Here is a 20,856-nt window from a genome sequence, read left to right as displayed (position 1 = left end):
TTGAATGCTCTTTAAATATACAAAAGAAACAATAGTTAATGCCTTGATTAATTCCTAAAGCAACTTTTAACATACACATTATTGCTACAATTCCATCCAGAAGCCTTCATAGCAGTTGAAGGATTTATTTCTAGCACTACACAAAAAAAACAACAATCAAAATGTCTTGTATTTCAACTTGTACTGAAAATGTACATTTGTCACAGCAGCACAGGTCACCAACCAGTGAAACTGTTTCTGACCTCTCCCGAATAAGCCATCATTACACAAGCTCCATACTAAAAGAATTTGAGAGCAGATATTAGTCATTGTTATTGATATTTCTCGAAGAGATGTAGGAGCACAGAGCCAAAAAAAAGAAAAACTGCCCACCTATAATGCCACAGAAAGGGAGCGCTTCTCTTAAAATATCGCATTCACAGGGGATGCCTGCTGTGTATTTGGTTTATTATAACAAGTGTAAAGCTCATGTTATAGCCAAAACCAGCTAACCATTGGACCCTATCGTAGCCTCTATGAACAAGAATGTGACAACATACTGTAAAGCAAGGCTACGAATGACCACAGGAATCATATTTGATGACAAAATAAATTTGGAATTCAAAGTGGGGTGTGTTATTTCAAACCTACTTATTTAACTTAAAAATGCTAACCCTAACATATCTCATAGTTTGCACTTAATTCTCCCACTTGTAACAAAGCCCATTACTGATTTTGACCATGTAAATATAACATGTATTTTATAGTATCACATTTTGAATTTAACGTATATTGCATTCTAATTTCTTTGAATTGTGTTCGTCAGCCCTTCAATACACATCTGCACATACATATATATTGAAAATGTTTAATCCAGTCCAAATAAAAAAAGTGACTATACACCATCTTTGAGGCTTTACAAATAGTATTACATTTTATTAATATATTTTCATAAAACAAGTTTAAGACTGTATCAAAAACTCAGTAAAAACATTAGATTTTTAACCATTTTTTCTTATGGTGATATCAGATATGAAATGTACATAATTCACATATTGTTGTAGTTTCTTTGTTCCCCATCATATTGATATAATGCATTCTTTTTTGTGATGGGCAGGTCAACGATTATTTGTACCCTTACAAACTATGAAGTCATTTTTTCCCCCCATGATTGTGATCATAAATCTAGACCTACAATTAAAAAATAAAATTATTTCCCACCCCAGCCCTCCCTTTCCCTACTAGGTTTACTGATAAAACACTAACATTATGGAGTTGTTTAATTTCACAGGCACACAATTATGTACATCCCCTTGTCCCCATGCCTCATCTGACCTGACAACAGGCAGTGCACTTAACATAACAGTGCAACACCTAGAGGCAGAGCAGTGATAATACAGTACTCTAAGCCCACACACCGCTCATACTAACAAAACAAACTGAAATAAGACAGTGGATGCAGCTCGATGTCACCAGTCTCACCCTGCTATGAACCACAGCATTCCATTGGCCCCTTCATTATTGTTATAACAACCCGACATGGTTTTCTGTGTGACCACAGACATCACCTTGGCAACAGCAAAACCAACCATCTCACAGGCAGGTTCAGTGGCACACACATTAACAAAAAGGAGGAAAAAATAATTATTTGTTTTCTAACTTAATTAGGCTACATCTACAACAGGCGTGATCAGTGTGATGTCCTTTGTGATCAAGTACCAGAGAAATCTCAGTCATGTGGTAAGTTCAAGGATACAAAAAGAAAATATTTTTTCCTTATTGGACTACCACTTTCCTGCGTTCAATTATGCGCAAGACACATAGTGCAAGGTTTAACAAGAAGTTGCATAAGTGCAAGTTTTGCATGTTATTGTCAAGAGGGAGCAAAGCAGAGGAAAAAACAGGAATCAAAGTCTAGGAAACAAACAGATTTTTGTGTAAATAAAGTTTTTCATGCTTTCAGTTTGGCTTCTTGTATCTCATTCCCCTCTAGAAATAACAGGTGCAAAATCTTAGTAAACCTAGCCAAAGGACAGATAAGAGTGATATAACTCATAAAGATTAACATTGTGAGGGAGAGCCTCAAGTCAGTTGTCATGGTGACATCTGCTCAATGGCCCTGTGGGCTTCAGTCTCTCCGGCTTCTTTATTATTTTCTATACAATAGAAATAGTACATCATTGAAGATAAAATTGACTCTTCTTGGCAAAAAACAGACGAAAAAGAATATGCAAGAAGTCAAAAGCAGATCTGAAGGACAAAAAAAAAAAAAAAAAAAAAGTGCTGGAATTATAAACTGTTCCCCATCCATTTGCCCTGTGCCAGTAGTAGAATTGTACGATACAGTGTCTTATCCATGATGGTCAAATATGTGGGTATGGTTGACTGTTCCTCTACAAAGTCAAAGCCATTTCATTAAACACATGTAAAATTACTCCTGTAGTAGTTTTCAACAAGCATCCCTACATTGCACCTGCTTTCCGAACTGAAAGCTCTAGCATGCGTTAGGGAGGCACATAGGGAGGTGGGGACCTGTATGAGGTCATGTTCTTGGGGCGAGAGCCTTTGCCCTCTATGGGGACAGTAAATGGTGGTGGGGGTTGGTAAGGAGGTGCATTAGGATCATCATCTTGATAGATGGAATACTCCTCCAGTAGATCCTGGTTAAGCAGGGTACTGTGGGGGCCAGCCATGTTAGGGTACTCTGGAGGAGGAAGTGGGGGCTTTTCCTCCTGAAGGATAAGAGGGATGCTGGAGGACGGTGGCGACTTGGAATCATCCAACTCATCTGCAAATATTATGGGAACACCTTTCTTGATGAAAGTGGCCTGCTCCTCTATGGTCATCTTCCCTCTGCGCTTCTTGCGGTAGCAGACCATGGCAATGATCCCAGCTATGAGCAGCAGGGCAGCTACCACTACAGCGGGAATGACAGTGTGTAGGTAAACATCGTCACTGCTCCTACGACCCGTCCCAGGTGAAGGTGTAGCTGTAGGAAGAACAGGCATAGGCACCTCTCCTGGTGGGACGAATGTGTAGCTCTGACATTTATTGGTGCCACGAATGGAGATGTTTATGGGTTTGAATTCAGGCTCCATAGCTTTGATGAAGGCCAATTTAGGTGTCCCTTGGGGATCAGAGATCCTGTTGCTGAGAACTGTGATCTGGTCCTTTGGACAAGGACTCTGCTGCAGACTGTTGTTCGTCCATTCCACCACAATGGAGCCTCTAGTGATGCTTCCCAGGGTTACTGTGCTGCTGTTGCGATCACCAAGGGCATAAGCTAACTTTTTGGTCAAAAGAATCTTCTTATGGACATCATTGCTTAACGTTTTGGGGTCACCATGGAAACGAGCAGCAAACACAACTGATGGTTTGTCATTAGTAGACCAACGATTGACTTGAACCTCAAATGCATCCATGATGCTCTTCCCACCTTTGTCAGTGGCCAACATGAAGTACTCATGTTTCCCCTCATGCTGCTCCTCTGGGAGGCCGTACAAGAGCTGGATTGTGCTGTTGAATTGTATCCAGGATGTTTCACTCACTGCTTCTTTGGGGGTCCTTTTCAAAGTCAAACGCAGCTTATCAGTAGTACCATCCTCCATGTCAAAGAATGTATCAGGAGGAATCTTAACCTCGAAGTATGTGCCAACCCATGCATTCACCTGATCAATGGCGTTGCGGATCTCTGGGTTTTGATTCAAGTCTGGAGCCAAAGAGAGAGGAGTGGTGCGTTTGGGTGGTTTCGTAGTGGTGGACTTGGGTTCCCTGGGAGCTGGGGTGGAGGTTTTGGGTTTCTTGGGTTTCCTTGTGGTAGAGGGTTTGGGTCTTTTGGTGGTGCTTGGTGGTGTTGGCAGAGCAGTGGCCTCCACAAATGTAGGCCGGGTCATGGTAGGCTGAATAGGGATGGTGCTTGTAGTTCCTAGTACTCTTGTGGGTTGGGGAGGTCCAAAAACAGGTGTGTGGGCTATCTGATCTCTGACCTTCATAGTGGGCTTCACTGGAAGAGGCAAAGGGCCTCGGACAGGGGGAGCAGAGTTGTCTGTTGCTGGGGCAATAGAAGGCGAGGTTGGGGTGGGAACAACCCGTAGAGGGGGCTCTGGATGAGTAGTCGGAGGAAGCAGGGATGGCACTGGAGTAGGAGTATTGTACAACTGCCGTCTGACCCGTTTCACTCCATGGGGCTTTTTGTTGACAATGTGCCAGCCAACCACTGGGTATCCCAGCCTGGCTGACATGGTCCCATCCTTTGCTGAGGAATGGACGCTGTTAATATCAGGAATACTGCCCTGGTCAAGGGCACATCCAAGTTTCCATGACAGTAGGGCCCCATTCTCCACCACCTTCTTGGCATTCCCTGGTCCAGCCATGAAAGCAGACATGTCAAATAAGCGATTGTTGACAACAGGGACAACCCTCATGTGCTCTAGGGGCACATGAGAGAATTTTCTCATAATGCCCAGTAAGTTGACCCTCTGTTCAGCAACCATCTTTGTCAAGTCAGCATCCAAGATGACAGTGAGGACAGTTACAAGCTCCTCAGAGCCACAGGTGAAAGGCTGGATGCCGCTGATATCAGACTGTAGAGTGAGCAGGGCTGGCTCAGTGTCTGCCCGTTCTTCTGGGTAGACTTCAATGGAGAAGACCGTACTGGGGAACACTTGGCTGCCAGTCTTCTCAATTATCTCCTCTCCAGACACCAAGATATGATACACACCTTTATCCTTCTCCAGGGCCAAGCCTCTCAGAATGCAGCTCTCTTTGTCCCAATATAGCCATGAGGGTAAAGTCTCCTTTCCCATCTCAGTGAGCTACAAGAGGAAAAAGAGAAACACTATTACTGTTTTGTACTGCAAAGATACTTCTGAGATGTAAGTTAAGTCAGAAAAGGTCATTACTTATTTCATTCAAGTGATAATTCACTTTGAAAATAATTATGAATGACTATTACAAGTTACCAGGACCCAAGTGAGGTCCTAAAATTAGTTGGACTAGGATTTTTTAAATAAGATGAAACAGAGAAAAGCAAGTAAATATTGGCATTTGTGAAGTTGTAACTAGGAAATGTTTGGCAATTATTAAAACTAGTGCAGTGCCCGTTGAAAATGTGCCTGTTTGTTTCAAAACCAAATTGTACCCCAAATTCCTTAAAGAAGGACCCCGAACCAGTTAGATATGCACCTCCACTGTATAGCCTACTACTGACTTACAGTGTAGGCTACGTCTACATCAGAGGAAGACATTGTACTACTGCATTTACCTGACCAAGAACGGGGCAGATTCAGAATGTAATCACAAAATATCACAATGTGGAGTAATCAGACATTAGCCTCATGGCAGTGCGTCCCATTATGAGAGTTAATCAGCACCTATCTGCGTTCAACCACCAGAACGGGGGGGGGAAGAGAATTTAACATTTCAGCAGAGGTGTTCATTTCCATACAGGTTTAGTGGCTTGACGTTAACGGTGAAGTAGGGGATTTGATTCGCGTGGGTATTTTGGCGACGGAAATTGTTATTATTTAGTAGTAGACTTAATTAACCCGACCCAGGGCGAGTCTGATGAAAATGTGTCTGCCCGGTTCAACACTGAGATTTGCTCGCATTGCACAGCGCTCTGAAGGAATAATCTCTGAGATTAGGTTATGTTCTGACAGCTCACAGCAATTTAATACAATAGCAGGAAAAGAGTCCTCCCGCTGTTCTAAAGCGTTCTGCATGTGGCGTCTGCTGATGTGCAGGTTACCTTCCCCCCCCAAACACGGACACACATATACAGATATGTCTCGCTGCCACTTGTCTGTAGCTGGTTGTGCTTTGCATGTGTGGAATTCTGAAACGTCCTTAAATTCGGGAATTGATGTTTTTTTTTTTATTCAAAGTCAAAGACAGTCCAAAGTAGTGCAACTTTGCTCATTTTTGGGGGTCTGAGGTAAAGGTCACATTTTAGCTGCCAAAGCTCTGTCTCTGGTCCTCAGGATGAGAGGGGGAGTGGCCAGCGGCTAGAGCGGCAAAAGCCGATGTGTGCTTCTTTTACCGATATATTTAATGATATCTTTTGTATTTCTAATCCAAACAACGTCAAACTTTGCACTTACTCGTGCCCGTAGCAAGACACGAGTCAAGTTTGAAATCCATCGGACTAACGGTTCGAGAGATATGCGCATAACACAGACAGACCGACAGAGACAGACGTTCCTGCAATTTATAGATAGATAGATGGTGACTGAATTACTGTAACATAAAAATAACCCTGTATTTAATTCTCTATTCTCTCATAAATATTTAGATGAGCTGCGCGCTGATTGGTTGAGCGAATCCCCAATACACATACATTAGAGAAGCGACAGAATCTCATATTCCAGACACTGCAATGTTTCATTACCAAATTCACTTCTGAGACTTTTTTAAGCGAGAAATCAACTATATAAAGCTGAAATATGGGCCGTTATACAAAAATTGATGGCCAATTGCAAATTTGGTAAGACGTGTCGGACTTTAGGAGCTCCACACAGTCTGACGAGAAAGCGGCAGCCTGCTGGGCTCCATACCCAGCGCAAAGTCACCCTTTGTGGATACTGCACTACGGGGCTCCGTGGCCAGCTGCCGGCATAACTAATATATTTACGGTTTGAATTTCGTCACGCCACTTATATAACATCATTCCCCAATGTCTTATAAAGATAACCGTTGTGTCCGATTTGATTTTAAGGCATTTTTATGAACGCGAGGAGTCTTTGTAGGACGAGCAGCTGCTTGCTATGTCCCATTCATTACAATGGGGAAATATTGCAGCTTGCTCACTTTCGAATAACTAAAGTATATTTACAGTTTGAATTTCGTCACGGCATGAATATTACAGGTTCCTCAAGGTCTTACAAAGCTTAGCTAACACTTGTCCGATTTCGGATATCAATTGAATGTATTTTTGTGAATGTCAGAGTTAGGAGGAGGCTAGCTAGCTCTCATTGATGGACTCCATCTCACCGCGGCTCTATCAATGAGACTCGCGGACAAGAGCGTTTATTTCCCCGATTGTTTAAATAACTCAACACACATACCCATTATAAGATTTACTGGAACCTGCGGGCTGCGGTAAAGATTGCGCGGCGTAACAGCTTCGCTGACACTGCGGTCCGAAGCGTGATGTAGCAACCCAGGCAGCACCAACACCGGCACTAAACTCCGACACACAGTCGGAGAAAATTTGCAATTAGCCATCCTTTTCGTAAAAGCGGCCCATATTTGAGCTTTATATGGTTGATTTCTCGCATAAAAAAAGTTTCAGAAGTGAATTTTGTAATGGAATAGCAGAGATCTACGTGACCTAGCTAGATTCAGAAAACTACCTGATCTCAGGTCAGTTGTGTAGCCTATGTAAATGTTGGGGCGTGACCGTTCTCTTAAAGGGTGATAGAATGCAAGATTTTACCCTGTCATAGTTGAATAACGACAGTTCGGTGGGTAAATAGGACATACATAGAAGCTCAAAGTCCCACTGACACCCCTTTACTATGAAAATCTCGTATTTTGAAACAGCCGCTGAAAACGGGCGAATCCCAACAAAGCTGAGTGTGTCGCAAGCGTCTCAAAATCCAGAACCTTAAGAGAACAGTCAGCCCCAATATTTACATAGGCTACACAACTGACGCGAGATCAGGTAGTCTTCTGAATCTAGCTAGGTCACGCAGATCTCTGCTATTCCATTACAAAATTCACTTCTGAAACTTTATTACGGAGAAATCAACCATATAAAGCTCAAATATGGGCCGTTTTTACAAAAGGATGGCTAATTGCAAATTTTCTAAGACTGTGTGTCTGTTTGGGTTTAGTGCCGTGTTGGGGCTGCCTGGTTTACTATGTTGCAATAATCAGCGAAGCTTGTATACGCGCAATCTTTTACCGCCTTCCCGCAGGTTTATATTTGTAATGGGTATGTGTGGAGAGATTTATTGTGTTAATAAACAATCGGGGAAATAACGCCTCTTGTCGCGAAGTCTCGAGTCGATAGAGATGAATGGAAAATGAGAGCTAGCTAGCCTCCTCCACTCTGACATTCACAAAAATACATTCAATGATATCCGAATCGAAAGTTAGTGTTAAGCTTTTGTAAGACATTGAGGAACCCGTATAATATGCCGCGTAACGAATTCAAACTGTAAATATACTTTAGTTATCGGAAATGAGCAAGCTGCGATATTTCCCCATTGTAATGAATATAAAATCGGAAAAAGATAACTTTATAAGACATTGGGGAATGATGTTGTATAAATAGCGTGACAAAATTCAAACTGTAAATATAATTTAGTTATGGCGACAGTGTAGTAGCTAGCTAGCGCGGTATTTCCCCATTGTAATGAATGGGACATATAGCAAGCAGCTGCTGGTCCTACAAAGACGCCTGCGTTCATAAAAATGCCTTAAAATCAAATCGGACACAACGGTTAGCTTTATAAGACATTGGGGAATGATGTTGTATAAGTGGGTGGGCGAAATTCAAACCGTAAATATATTAGTTATGCCGGCAGTTGGCCCGCGGAGCCCGTAGTGCAGTATCCACAAAGGGTGACTTTGCGCGGGTATGGAGCCCAGCAGGCTGCCGTTCTCGTCAGACTGTGTGGAGCTCCTAAAGTCCGACACGTCTTACCAAATTTGCAATTAGCCATCAAATTTTGTAAAACGGCCCATATTTCAGCTTTATATAGTTGATTTCGCCGAAAAGTCTCAGAACTGAATTTGGTAATGAAACATTGCAGTGTCTGGAATATGAGATTCTGTCGCTTCTCTAATGTATGTGTATTGGGGATTCGCTCAACCAATCGAGCGCTCTCTAATTATGCGTATGGCAAGTCGCTCAACCAATCAGCGCGCAGCTCATCTAGATATTCATGACCATACCATATTTGGAAGAAAAGCTCTTGTTACAAGTAGGGCCAAAACACAGGGATGCATAAGGGCCAATAAAATATCAACCAGGCCATTTTCAGCCCAACCAATGTTACATACCCCATTAGGAGACCATAAGGAACAGTGTGAAATACCCTATATAATCATTCTATCACCCCTTTAATACACCCATGGCTGTGACAAAGGTTCCGGTTTTTGGGAGGTTGAAGTCAACTTCCAGCTTTGTTGAGATTCGCCCGTTTTCAGCGGCAGTTTCAAAAAATGAGATTTTCATAATAAAAGGGGTGTTAATGGGATTTTGAGCTTCTATGTATGTCCTATTTACCCATCGAACTGTCGTTATTCAACTATGACCGGGTAAAATCGGTTTTGCATTCTATCACCCCTTTAATGCAAAACCTTCAAATATAAAAAAAGAAATGCTTTCACCATCTCCCCAACCCCTCCATATTCATTTCAGTGTATAAAGTCTCACCATATGAACAGGAAGAAAGGTGAGCTTGTATTAATTATAAATATGTAGGTCATCACTCTACATGTTGAGTTATTAATGTATGGCAGGATATCATTCTGCATCAACACTCAGACTGGAACAAATTGCATCAAAGTCAATCAGCAATCAGATTCAATCTGCAGTGATCAAAAGTGAAGGGATAAATAATATATATTATGTATTTCTACAGGTAAGAAAAATACTGGTGTCCTCATATGGGACAGTAAATAAGAATACAAAAAGGTAGTTAATGTTTACAAACATCCTCCAATACTCATTTTTCATTATACTAAAGTTCACAAATGATTCTGGGGTTGGGTCTGTTTAAACTTAAAAAAAAAAAAAAAAAAAAAGACCTTCAGTTCATCAGTACAACAAAATACAATACAAAAACTCCTCCCATACACCCCACTTTATCTCTTTTTTCAACAAAAATGCTGTTCTCTTTAACTGATTAATTCTGATCTCATTAAATTACTGTTGAATAATTTAAATACATTTATTTGTTAATACTAACATTAATATTACGTTATGAGGCATTTAATATTACATGTCAAATATCTCCAACCTAAAATTAACAGTTTTCCTACTACCGGTAGGTCTAATCTTTAGGTTACTTACATGGACATTACAGGTTGCATTGGAAGGTCCTGGGGGAACCTTCAACTGGAACACCTGGCCCACGATTGCCGAGGAGTCAGGAATGCCAGTGTGCACTCCCCCATTCTTTGCAGAGGAATCTGGGATAGCTGTAGGCGGCCCCTCGCCAACTAAAGATGCTGCGGCTTGGAGCTCAGAGAGCACAGATGACTGCATAGAAGCCTCTAGTTCCACAGATATCATCTCCACCAGTGTCTCTTGCTGTTCTGGCACAGTGCCCTGGGCCATGGTCACCAGAAGCCCTATTACTAGAGGGATAGTTCTACAAGAAAGAAGCCTGCTTCTCCCAGCATTCTCACAGCTCATGTCTTTCCGTGTATAGTGCATAGCAATAGGCTTTAGGGCTGCCCAACAGATGTCTATAAACAACTTAAGAGGCCACATGCATGGACGTCAGTCTGATGATATGCTTGTGGGTCAGATTCCCTAATTATTGGCTATGCTCACAGATGCAGTGGTTTCTCTTTGTTGTCCTCTGTGATCCATGAAGAGATCTTTGGCAGCCTGTTAGACAGCCATTTCAGCCAGCTACATGAGGAAAAAAAAACAAAACATGAGTGTGACAAAGTGACAAAAGAAAATAGTGCAAACATTCAAGTAGTATAACCACTTACACTGTAAAGTTTCTACTGATAACAATTCATGCTTAGTCAGGGATCCAGACTGCGACCCAAATTTGAGAGTGTGCGACTGAATTTTACATCCAGTCGCACATGTGCGACCAGTAAGTTTGCCCCCCCCTTTTTTTTTTTTTTACACGTTAAACGTTGAAATTTCGGTATCTGAGAGTGACAGAGTGACAGAGAGCAGAGCTCTGACACAAACAAACACACGCAGAGCTGCAGACAGTGCAAACCACGTCGGCTCTGAAGTTTTGTTGAAGTCACAGTGAGTCACGGAAATGCCGATAAAGTGGTTTCAAGTGTGGTTACAGTTTTTCATAACTTCACGCAGACAGCGTTCGCTGCAATATAATATTAATGGCGAACCGAAAGCGGTCGCGGTGCTGTTGACGTTACACTTCCTCGGAGACTAGCAGGGACAACAGCGGTTTCTGTGCCCTGGTGACTCAAGGCAACTTTATTTCTACAGCACCTTTCAGCAACAAGGCAATTCAAAGTGCTTTACATGAAACATTAAAGAGCAGTTAAAAACAGTCATGATGAAAATAAAACAGGCTAAAAAATAATATACTTTTATAATTATAAAACAATTTTTTTTTACTGTCATGACAGCTATGGGGCTGTCAGTTTACCTTTTATGTTGCATCTTCAAAAGTGACACTGAATTTGAAACAGCACATTGTAATTTCTGCATCCATTATCATAATATAATTATGTATTAGTAATACATTGGAAATTAGTAGAAATGTGAATATTTGGTTAGCATGTTGATTTACAGTGCATGCCCCTAAAATTTCTGGTTGCGCCCCTAAAATTTTCAGTTGGGGGCCACTGTGCTCCTAGTGAAAAAAAGTTAGTCTGGAGCCCTGTTAGTGACTTAAACTAAGGACGCACCAATCCAATTTATTATTTTAATAATAAAAAAAAAAAACAACTCAGTAAATGTATATCTACGTATTTATTTATTACATTTAGTTTTACAAAGTTAGGAAAGCAATGTTTAAGTCAAGCCTTACACATTAAAGAATGATCCCAGTCATCCCACTTGTGTCGGATCAGTAATCAGTAGGGTTGGGTACCGTTCACTAATTTTCCACGATCCCAATACCTGGAATTCGCTTCTGGTACCCAACAGGACCCTTCTTTCCCTCTTTAATAACAAAACAAATTTCATTTTGGTTTTTATTTAGAACATTTTACACAAAATTAAACACCCTCACTCCCTCTCCCCTCCCAAACTCAAATAATTAAATCGGATTAAAATAAATATTGACTTCTTTTGAAATAAGATTTCCAGTTTTGATTTGTTTTTATTGTTAAAAAAAAATAAAATAAAATAAACTTTGCTGAGTCTTTACTAGGCTTGTACCGATTGGGAATTATATCAAGTATCGAAGAGACGATTACAAATTGTTTTTTCATTTTTAATTATGCATTTCATGTGTTAACAACTTTGTCTTAACACAGAGCAAAACTGTTTTTTCCATTAGACAGAAAACAAGATAAAGAGGGAGGGAGATGGCCTTGTATGAACCTCCATGTCTAGTTCATTATATAAGGACTAGTGATAAGTGAAGGAAGGAGCGATTTTGGATAGAGCAAACCGAAAACACTGATCCAAAAATGCATGAAATTAGTTATTTGTGCCAATAGCATAGATATATATTTCCACTTTCAATTTAGATTCTACACATGTAGTTTCAAAGTAATAAACATTATTAGAAAAAGGACACATTGATCTCCTTATGATCTTCACTTCTATATCATGGCATTTTCAGTAATAGCGATTCTCATGAGATGCATGTGCAAGTGTCAAAGGTTGTTTGTCTTGGTTGTAAATTTTAATTAGGTGCCCTGGGGGTTGGAATTAGAGTCTCTATTGTGCTGACCCAGCTAACCACAATCCTGTAGCACTCACAACATGGGCAGAGGAGAGTCATCCAATTGTCTGGAATCCTAATGCCTTACTAGCACAAGGCTGTGACGTCAACTTAAACAAAATATTGCCTGTTCTAAACGGCTCCAAATCCAAAAGTCTTCTTACAGAGGGTCTTAGTAAAATACATGTCCTTCACTTGCCAACATTTTGATCAACAACCTGCGTCATGAAATCAGTCAATTCATACAAAACGCATCTTTCTAAGAATGTTTTATGCTGTTTGAACTCACCCCCACAATATTTGGATGATTCATACAATAAACAGCCAGTAAAGAGGGTTGCACTGCAATGGGACAGGGCCCTCGTGGGAACCAATACAAATGTTTCAATCACCAAATGTACATGTATTTATTTACCTTAATGCAGGCATGAACAGACGCTTAACCTTCATTGGTTTGGGATAAGCTATAAAATGTAATTAACTTAATGAGAGGAAGTCATTAAAATCAACCATGCATCTTCCTGTAAACTGTATACCACCAAATGCTGTAGCAAATAAAGTTTAGCTTCAGAAGATCAGTTTGCTTCTCTCACTCATCCACAAGCTTTCCCTCTACTACTCTCTACTCCACTGCTGTGATGTCTAACATTCAAACATCTGGTTTGTATTTGTTCCTTCAAAACCCATTTAACAAGCTCGTTTGCAATTTGTGTATTCTAAAAAGGCTATAGTTGAGCAGCTGTATTTTCACTGCTGAATGGGGCAGAACGATTTTTAATAGAAAACATTGCAGGAGGGAGTGATCAGAATATATGTGGGAATTGGGGGTAGTGGTCAGAAACCCTGCAAATTCTAAACATACCTACATTTTTATATAAAATGTAGTTAAAAAAAAAGAATTAAAAAAAAAAGGCATTGGCGTCAGACCTCATGATTGACAATTTTGTCTGATAAAACAAATCGTATGGTACTGGCACAAACCGGTCTTAACAACATAGCCTTCTGTATTTGTGTTACTGTGGACTTGATGCAAAGACACATTAAATGTTCAGTCACTTTATTCTTACTTTACCAAAGACGACTCAGCCTTTCAAAGAGCCAATACATTTTTTTTTTTTACTAAGTTATTAATTATGTAGTTGAAATTATCTCTTGACAATCAATATTAAGCCTTCTGTTAACCTGCCACATTCATACTACTAACAGCTCCTTTTGCAACTTTGGTTTCTGTGTATTCAAGTACAGTCTCTCTCCTTCACTCTCTTTTACAATAACTGCCCACCTTATTCTGATCTAATCATACAATTGAAAGAAGCTAGTATCTCGATAGTGGTGTACAGCTCAGCCAGTGCTATTGAGACAGGCCAACCCACTGCTTTTGCATTAGAAAATGTATGATTCATCATTGGACAAAAACCTACATACTAAGGCAGCTACAGTCAGTTATTTGTTTGCTGGGAAAATCAATTTTGTCAGTAGAGCATCTACTGTCAGAGACTAATAAAAACACGTAGGCTACTGTACGCAAGACAAAACAACTCCGAGCACATTGTCTAACCTATGTATGCAAGTGTAAATTACGATGATGAATATCTACAGCGGGTATAGGGTGTGGTGTTTCTGACACAGAATTGAACTGTTATGACTAGACTGCCAGCTGGGAAAACTAGAACATACAATCAATTTTCATCAACAGGGTTCCTGTACCCTCCACCATGCTGCATGTGGTTTGAAATGCTGGATGACTTATCAAAAGACATTACATACAAATACAAAACATAAGATGTATCAACAAGAAAAGCCACTTTGAAATATGAAAAAGTAGTGACACACTGGTTTGGCTAATGTGACACTTTGCCACCTAACTCACAAATAGGCAGAGTACCGAGTCTCACTTAACCCATTAACCAGGTTGAGACATGTACCTTATCTGGCATCTCTATCTATTGAGTCAGTTTAGTGGGGTATTTTACCCCCACTCCACCAACACTCAGACTCTTAAGATCCTAGACAAAATAAAACACTTAAGCCAGGCTCAGACTTCAGAGGCCTGTACTACGAAGCAAGATTTGGCGTTAACAAGGTAACTTCGGGAGCAAGTTATGTTGGAGATTAGAGATCAACCGGTGTAAAAGCACTGGCTACTGACCAATCAAAACTCATTTGATTTGATTGATAATGGCGTCACCGTTCTTAGAAGATCCAGTGGAGCTCGGCGCGCGGAGAGAGAGAGAGGTGCACTCAGACAAGTTAAAATATTTAGAGACCGACAACTGAGTTAACACTCCCTGATGGGTATTTTTATGAAAGCTATAGATTTTCAGTGGAGGTAATTACGTATAGGCTATTTGTCGGCTTCTTGAGCCGTGTGTCGCCAATGCGCACATCGGTTTGATTTATGTTTTGATATTTTTTAATTTGCTCTCACAATCACTTACCAGTCAGGGTTGCAACTGAAATAATAGGCTAAAGCAATGAAAGTTTATGGAAAGCAGAAGTGTAATTATGGTCAGATCTTGTGCCTGACTGATGGGGAGGTGATACTGAGGAGCGTTGCGATTTACACATTTACAACGTCGGCCATTTTTTTGCCAGCTTTCCTTTCTGTTTTAGGAAGCAGCGACTGTATTGTGTTTTGCCTGTAAAACCGTGTCTGTGTTCTTCATATTTATGTAGTATTATAGTTTGCTCTTCTTATGTAAAATATGCAGCTCTGGTAGATGTTTGCGATTGGTCATGCTGTGCAAACACCGCCTCTTTTATGTGAATGCGTGCTTCGCTGGATTGGGAAACCCTGGGTTGATTGAACTAGTTGTTAACCACCATCGTGACATAGGTTATGCGGGACCGCTGTTGTTAGGTTAGGTGAAGCCGGGTAACTGAAATAAATCCAGGGCATGTTGGTCTTGATTCATAGTACAGGTGTCAGGAGTTTCGGTAGACTGGGTAATAAGAGGTGTGAATCTTGAATGATCTCCCGATTCGATTACGATTATAGCAATTAGATATCTCGATGCGTCAAATACATTTTTCTGTTAAAGCCATATATAATTGAATTCACAGCTTTTCAAGCTTCAAAAACAAAACCTTCTGCAGTGCTCTAATAATAAATAAATCAGATATATAACACTACAGCACATGGCACTTCCTGATTGTGCAAAACATAACAGAATATGTGAACAGAAAGGTTGTTAGGCATACATTAAATTGTAAACAGAAATAATCGATTATGGCCTGGCTGATTACCAATGTAGCATCGTCCATGTCCACGATTCGATGCATCGATTTTTTGATTAATTTCAACACCTCTACTGGGTAACCCCTGCCCGATCTGCCGGCGATTTGATTTCGCCCTGCAGCTCAGGCTGGAAACCTGTACGTTTATCTATCCTGCTTCCGTTCACAATTTTGCGGGAACCGATCAATAACTGGCTTATCCACCTGGCGTGCTATTGGCGGGTTTAACACGATGACGATAGAGAAGCGACCAAGCAGCTTTTTGTTGACATTCAACAAGCCGGCCACCGAAGCGTAGCACTCCATAGCAGCAACCCGTTGATGCCGCTGTCACGTCACCTGTATCGTTGGTCTGATTGGTTGAAGGATTATCCAATTGCATACAGAGTCATTTGAACTATGCCTGTTGAACATGCCTCTTGTGCAGAGAAAAATACAGAGCAGACTCCCCAGAAGATGTTCAATCTTAAAACACTAAGCTTGGTCTGGTAATAGCAAGACTAGAGAGTCGGGCCATTTCATCCCCAATTCACCTATCGCGATAATCTGGGAGAAATCTGGTACAGGACCTTCGTCGGTACTGATGTTTGGCCCAGATTATCTGGTAACAGGAGCGGTTTACAGAACCAATCTTAAACCTCCCGAACAGTTTGCAGCCTTAACAGGGGCGCGCTGATAATTTAAAATGTTTGATATTTAGGAGTTAGAATCATAGACAGTTTATAAGAATGGACCAACAGATCCCATTGTTGTGGACGGAGACCAGTGAAGGCTATTAAAAGCACTTTTCCGGTGATCGCTAGCTTTACTGCGCAGCCTCCAACTGAGAGAGACAACATAAATGTGACATGAGCAACGTGTCTGAAAGTTGTAAGTCTTCTGGTAGCTGTGCCAAGAGAAATTTCAATCATTCCCAATCTTCTACAAAAACGTCTTCTATGGAGCCATAACGTGAGGTACAAGGTAATGGAGCCTTTTATACATTGTCATGTTTCTTTAGAAATAAACAATGGAAAAATAAGAGTCTTTAAACGCTTCAGATGTAAAGTTATTAGTTGCCAAGTGACGTCAAAATGAATGCTAGTCAGTGGAATGCTAACGGGAGGTGATCTCTTTGTAGCATCAAAATGGCGCCATAGGAGGTTCATGTTCTGAAGCGAAGCTTACGCCCTTGGTTATAATCTGTATGATTAAGTCAGTATAGCCAATGAGTCCTGCGGCAAATGACAGTGTTGCCAAGCAACGGTAAACAGGAGACGGAAACAGTTAAATTCTTCTCCAGTTCTTGCTGAAGAACCAAGAGACAGACAACCCATGTTGACCACAAACCCCAACGACTTTTTAATCCACATTTGACTTGCCTCTGCGTTTCTTTTTTAAAATCACTGCAAAGAATTATTAACGCTACAGCAAGTTGTAGCCCTACTTTAGACATTTTGTCTACATCCGTTTCCCCATGAGATAGCTTGAGAGAAATAACAAGAGGTTGGTGCATTGCTCCCTCCGGCACGATAATCTTAATATTTATCTTAATATTCTGTAGTGTGCAACGTGCCATTATTTTCAAATCTTGTAGTGTGTGAATGTTTGACATAAGAGAAAAGATCAAATCTGTGAAGATTGTCCTTATGTGGGAGGTGCAAACTGATTTTAAAACCAGTTAGTATTTTAGAACTCCTGTAGTCCCTTATCAGCAAAAGGCTGAATCTTCAATGGACTATAATATGCAAACTGTAAAGGAAGAACGTATTACATGATTCATCTATCAATTTGTGGTTATGTAAAACAAATATTAACATGAAAATAGGGTTTATACATAAACTTAATTCAGAATGAGCACACCTCAGGCTATTGCCACACACACGGAAAAAAGATACATCTGAGCATCAAAGTAAGCTCTCCACAATGTGGCCTAGATTCTATCACGTTCTAATTTCAGTGTGCAAGTAAATCAGAATCCAATTCAAACATCTCATTAAGAAAAATATGAAACGTAATATGTTGATTTAGAGTGTTCTAACACATTGTTCAAATGAACAAAACAATATTAAAATGAAATGTGCATAATAGAACATGTAATTTGTCATTTGAGAAAAAGCTCAACCAAGTCTGTTGTTAAGAGGATTGATCTTAAAAGCATCAAGTATAACTTAAAAATAAAACTGTACTTCCATCACCATCACTCTAAGAAGAGAGCACAAACAAAGCCTAGGCAGCCCATTTGTTGAAAAACACAACCTGTCTTAATTACATTTCACATTGCTAATGGAGGGGTTAACTGTGCCACATTGTTATCATCATGACAATTTCCAACAGCATTTGGGCTAAGCTATAGCGCTCTTGTTAAAATATTTAAGACATGTAGCTTCAAAAGCCAAAGTGCTAATACAAAAAGGTTCTATAAAAGATTTATTTGGTTGTTGATACAACTTCATTTACCACTGAACACCTATTAAAACCAAACAGTTTCTATGACAAGCCCTTTTTTATGTATGGTAAACAGTGCAATGACACAGGCTTGAGTGTAGGTGACTTCTTCCCATTTCACAATGACGCCTTCACTACCAAGGGGGACAAAACAGTTTACAACCACGGTATCCATGCTTTCTGCAGTTCAACAGTAGTTAAAACTTGAAAACCATCAAAAATAATTAGGGCTCCGATGCACAGTGGCACTCAGGGCCAATTGAATTGACGTACCACATCCAGCAGCATCTAGATAGTGCATGAGCTGAATAACAAACATATATCCACAAGACAAGCTTGCTTTTCAATTGGATGTTTCCCTTGTGTTGCCCTCTACACTGTTCAACCAAGTAATGAAATATGTGGTGAGAAAACAAACTCGGCCTTGGCTGAGTGAAAGTCTAACCTGGCATGATGACCTGACAGCAACTCGTTTAAAGCTACAGAAAAACTACTGTATGCTGTCAAAACCCAGTGTTGGAAGTCAACACATTTCTTTTATGTATTTCTATCAATTCAGAGGTATTGAATCTGAAGCAACAGTAAAGTTTCAAGTGCAAAACAATGCCAACACTTAATCTCTGCTCTGTAAAGCTTCCCAACAAGTAACACTTGTATCTGAAAATTAGCCGATATATCGGTTGATTTTCTTAATTCTTGTTTAAAGTGATTATGGTTCCGAAGTGCTGATGATCGTGACATCACTATCTACACACGTTCTAACTCGTAAAATGACAGTATAAGGTTAAAAGCAAATCTCCTGGAATTAACGATAACGTCAAACTCGTCGGGAATTTCACGCTAACATTACAAATTTTACACCAGCAACGATATAAACCGGTGGTTGAGGACAGCAAATGAGGATTTGTATCCTGTGATTAAACAAAATCACAGACATTGCTATCATAATCAAAAAGGTTTCAGGAAAGACATTTGTGTACCAGTGGCCAACGGTACTACGGCTAACATTGGCTAAAACGTTAGCTACCGGGGCCCCGTCTCATTGCCCCCGTTTCTATTAGAGTATGTAGACGAGGCCTTTGTTAATGATAACGCCACCTTACGGCATTCAACCTTGATAATCATTTAACAGGCTACACTAAGTAAACCCTGTCTTTATGGGAATATGAATCCATAAAAGCTGCAAATCCAATAACTAACTAGCTAGCTAACTAGCTAGCTGTGTTAAGTGATATCCTGCATCTGTACATCGCTAGCGCATAGCTAGCTAGATGCACCTGTTTTATTCTAGGCGGAAACAAGCAGCGAGCTGCTGCATCCACCAGCTCTCTCAAAATATTGCAGCTAACGTTAGCTCAGTTAGGCTGCACTGTTGAAGCTCGGTTACTAACAAAAGCTTACGGTTTGGCAATAACCTCCATAAAAGGCAGTGTTAACATGAGCCAGCTCAATCACTTTCAAAGTCGAATAAGAGCGAATGGACTGATGATAGCCACCGAGTAAGGCTAACTAACAAGGTAACGTCAAGAGAGTAACGTTATGCTGAAGACAAAAATAGCTGGTTACCTGTCCTGTCAGCGGACGGGAGTCCGTGCTAATTATGTATATGAGCAGAGTTAGCAAAGATGACGAGGGTGGCATTTTTAACGATGCTATTGCTAAAACAGCGACTGAACCCAAAATTCAAACTGACCTTGTTAGCGAGCTAACGTTAGCTAACTCGCGCTGTAATGCCTCCTCTTCTACCCGGAGAGCGCCGCGGAGACTTCCAAAATGCCATTAAACATGCGCTTTCCCTCAACGCCACAAACACATATCTAGCATTTAGAAAGTAGATCTGGGAACAGATCAATCACTGGTTTACTTAATCTACAGATAGTTCACTGCTCTGTAGCAACCCCTCCCCTGCTGCCTCTGTCCTCTTCCCAGACAGGTCTACAGGTTGAGGCCAATCGTGTGTACCAGCGTGACTCCGCCTCCCTTTTATCTGGAGACATGCAGGTGAAAAGATAAACTGTTGAGGACACTTAAATTGAGAGTTTAGATGCACAGTGCCTGTAGTTGCGCTGAATAACATCACAAGTGTATGGGCTACACAATTTAGTAGGCTACTCCAACCTTGAGTAAGGCAATACTTTTGAACTGTCATGACATGAAGGCAGGTAGACTAGTGAGATGAAAGGTGACGACTGGACCAAGCTACTCACTGGTAAAAAGAGAAAACCTTTTGTCTCGTTTTTTGGTGGAAAAAAAACTTATATTCAGGTAGCATTACACACTTTGACAGCTTCATCATATTTCTGAGAACATTCAACACAATTTAGTAGGCCTAATGGCATGCTTATAGCCTACTTTTGGGACCTTGACATATAACATCCATTAGCAAGCTATTCATTTTCAGGTTGTAAAAATGTAATATAAAACTAGTGTTTCTGTTAACATTTTGACTGTGAGAAAGTCATCATCTTATCAATAAAACAATTAGACAATGGAATAGTTTCATATCCTTTCTTCCTTCTCCTGTGACTTTGCATAGCAACTATCAGCCAACAAACATGGCAAGACCTTCATGGCTTTATTTCCTGCCATGCACACAGATTTCTTATGTTAGTATTTTCACAATGAAGCATTACAAGCATTACATTTG

General features: G+C 40.5%; 1 protein-coding gene across 2 annotated transcripts; it reads right to left on the bottom strand.

The window, feature by feature from the left end:
* Nucleotides 1-430: 430 nt before the first annotated feature.
* On the bottom strand, nucleotides 431-20,151 carry LOC120559455 (dystroglycan-like). Of its 2 annotated transcripts, none has more exons than XM_039801138.1 (3): nucleotides 19,903-20,151; nucleotides 10,004-10,570; nucleotides 431-4,793 (listed from the first exon to the last, which is right to left on the bottom strand). In XM_039801138.1, exons 2-3 carry the CDS (start codon nucleotides 10,424-10,426, stop codon nucleotides 2,484-2,486), a joined length of 2,733 nt encoding a protein of 910 aa, XP_039657072.1. In that variant the 5' UTR covers nucleotides 10,427-10,570; nucleotides 19,903-20,151; the 3' UTR covers nucleotides 431-2,483. The 2 variants fall into 2 exon arrangements, with proteins under 2 accessions (XP_039657072.1, XP_039657073.1); XM_039801139.1 differs by lacking the exon at nucleotides 19,903-20,151 and adding an exon at nucleotides 19,776-19,886.
* Nucleotides 20,152-20,856: the final 705 nt, after the last annotated feature.

The sequence above is a fragment of the Perca fluviatilis genome, chromosome 5 (assembly GCF_010015445.1).
Source record: "Perca fluviatilis chromosome 5, GENO_Pfluv_1.0, whole genome shotgun sequence".
NCBI classification, from domain to species: domain Eukaryota; kingdom Metazoa; phylum Chordata; class Actinopteri; order Perciformes; family Percidae; genus Perca; species Perca fluviatilis.
Note: the sequence above shows the minus strand (reverse complement) of the source record. Positions and strands in the feature narration are given on the sequence as shown.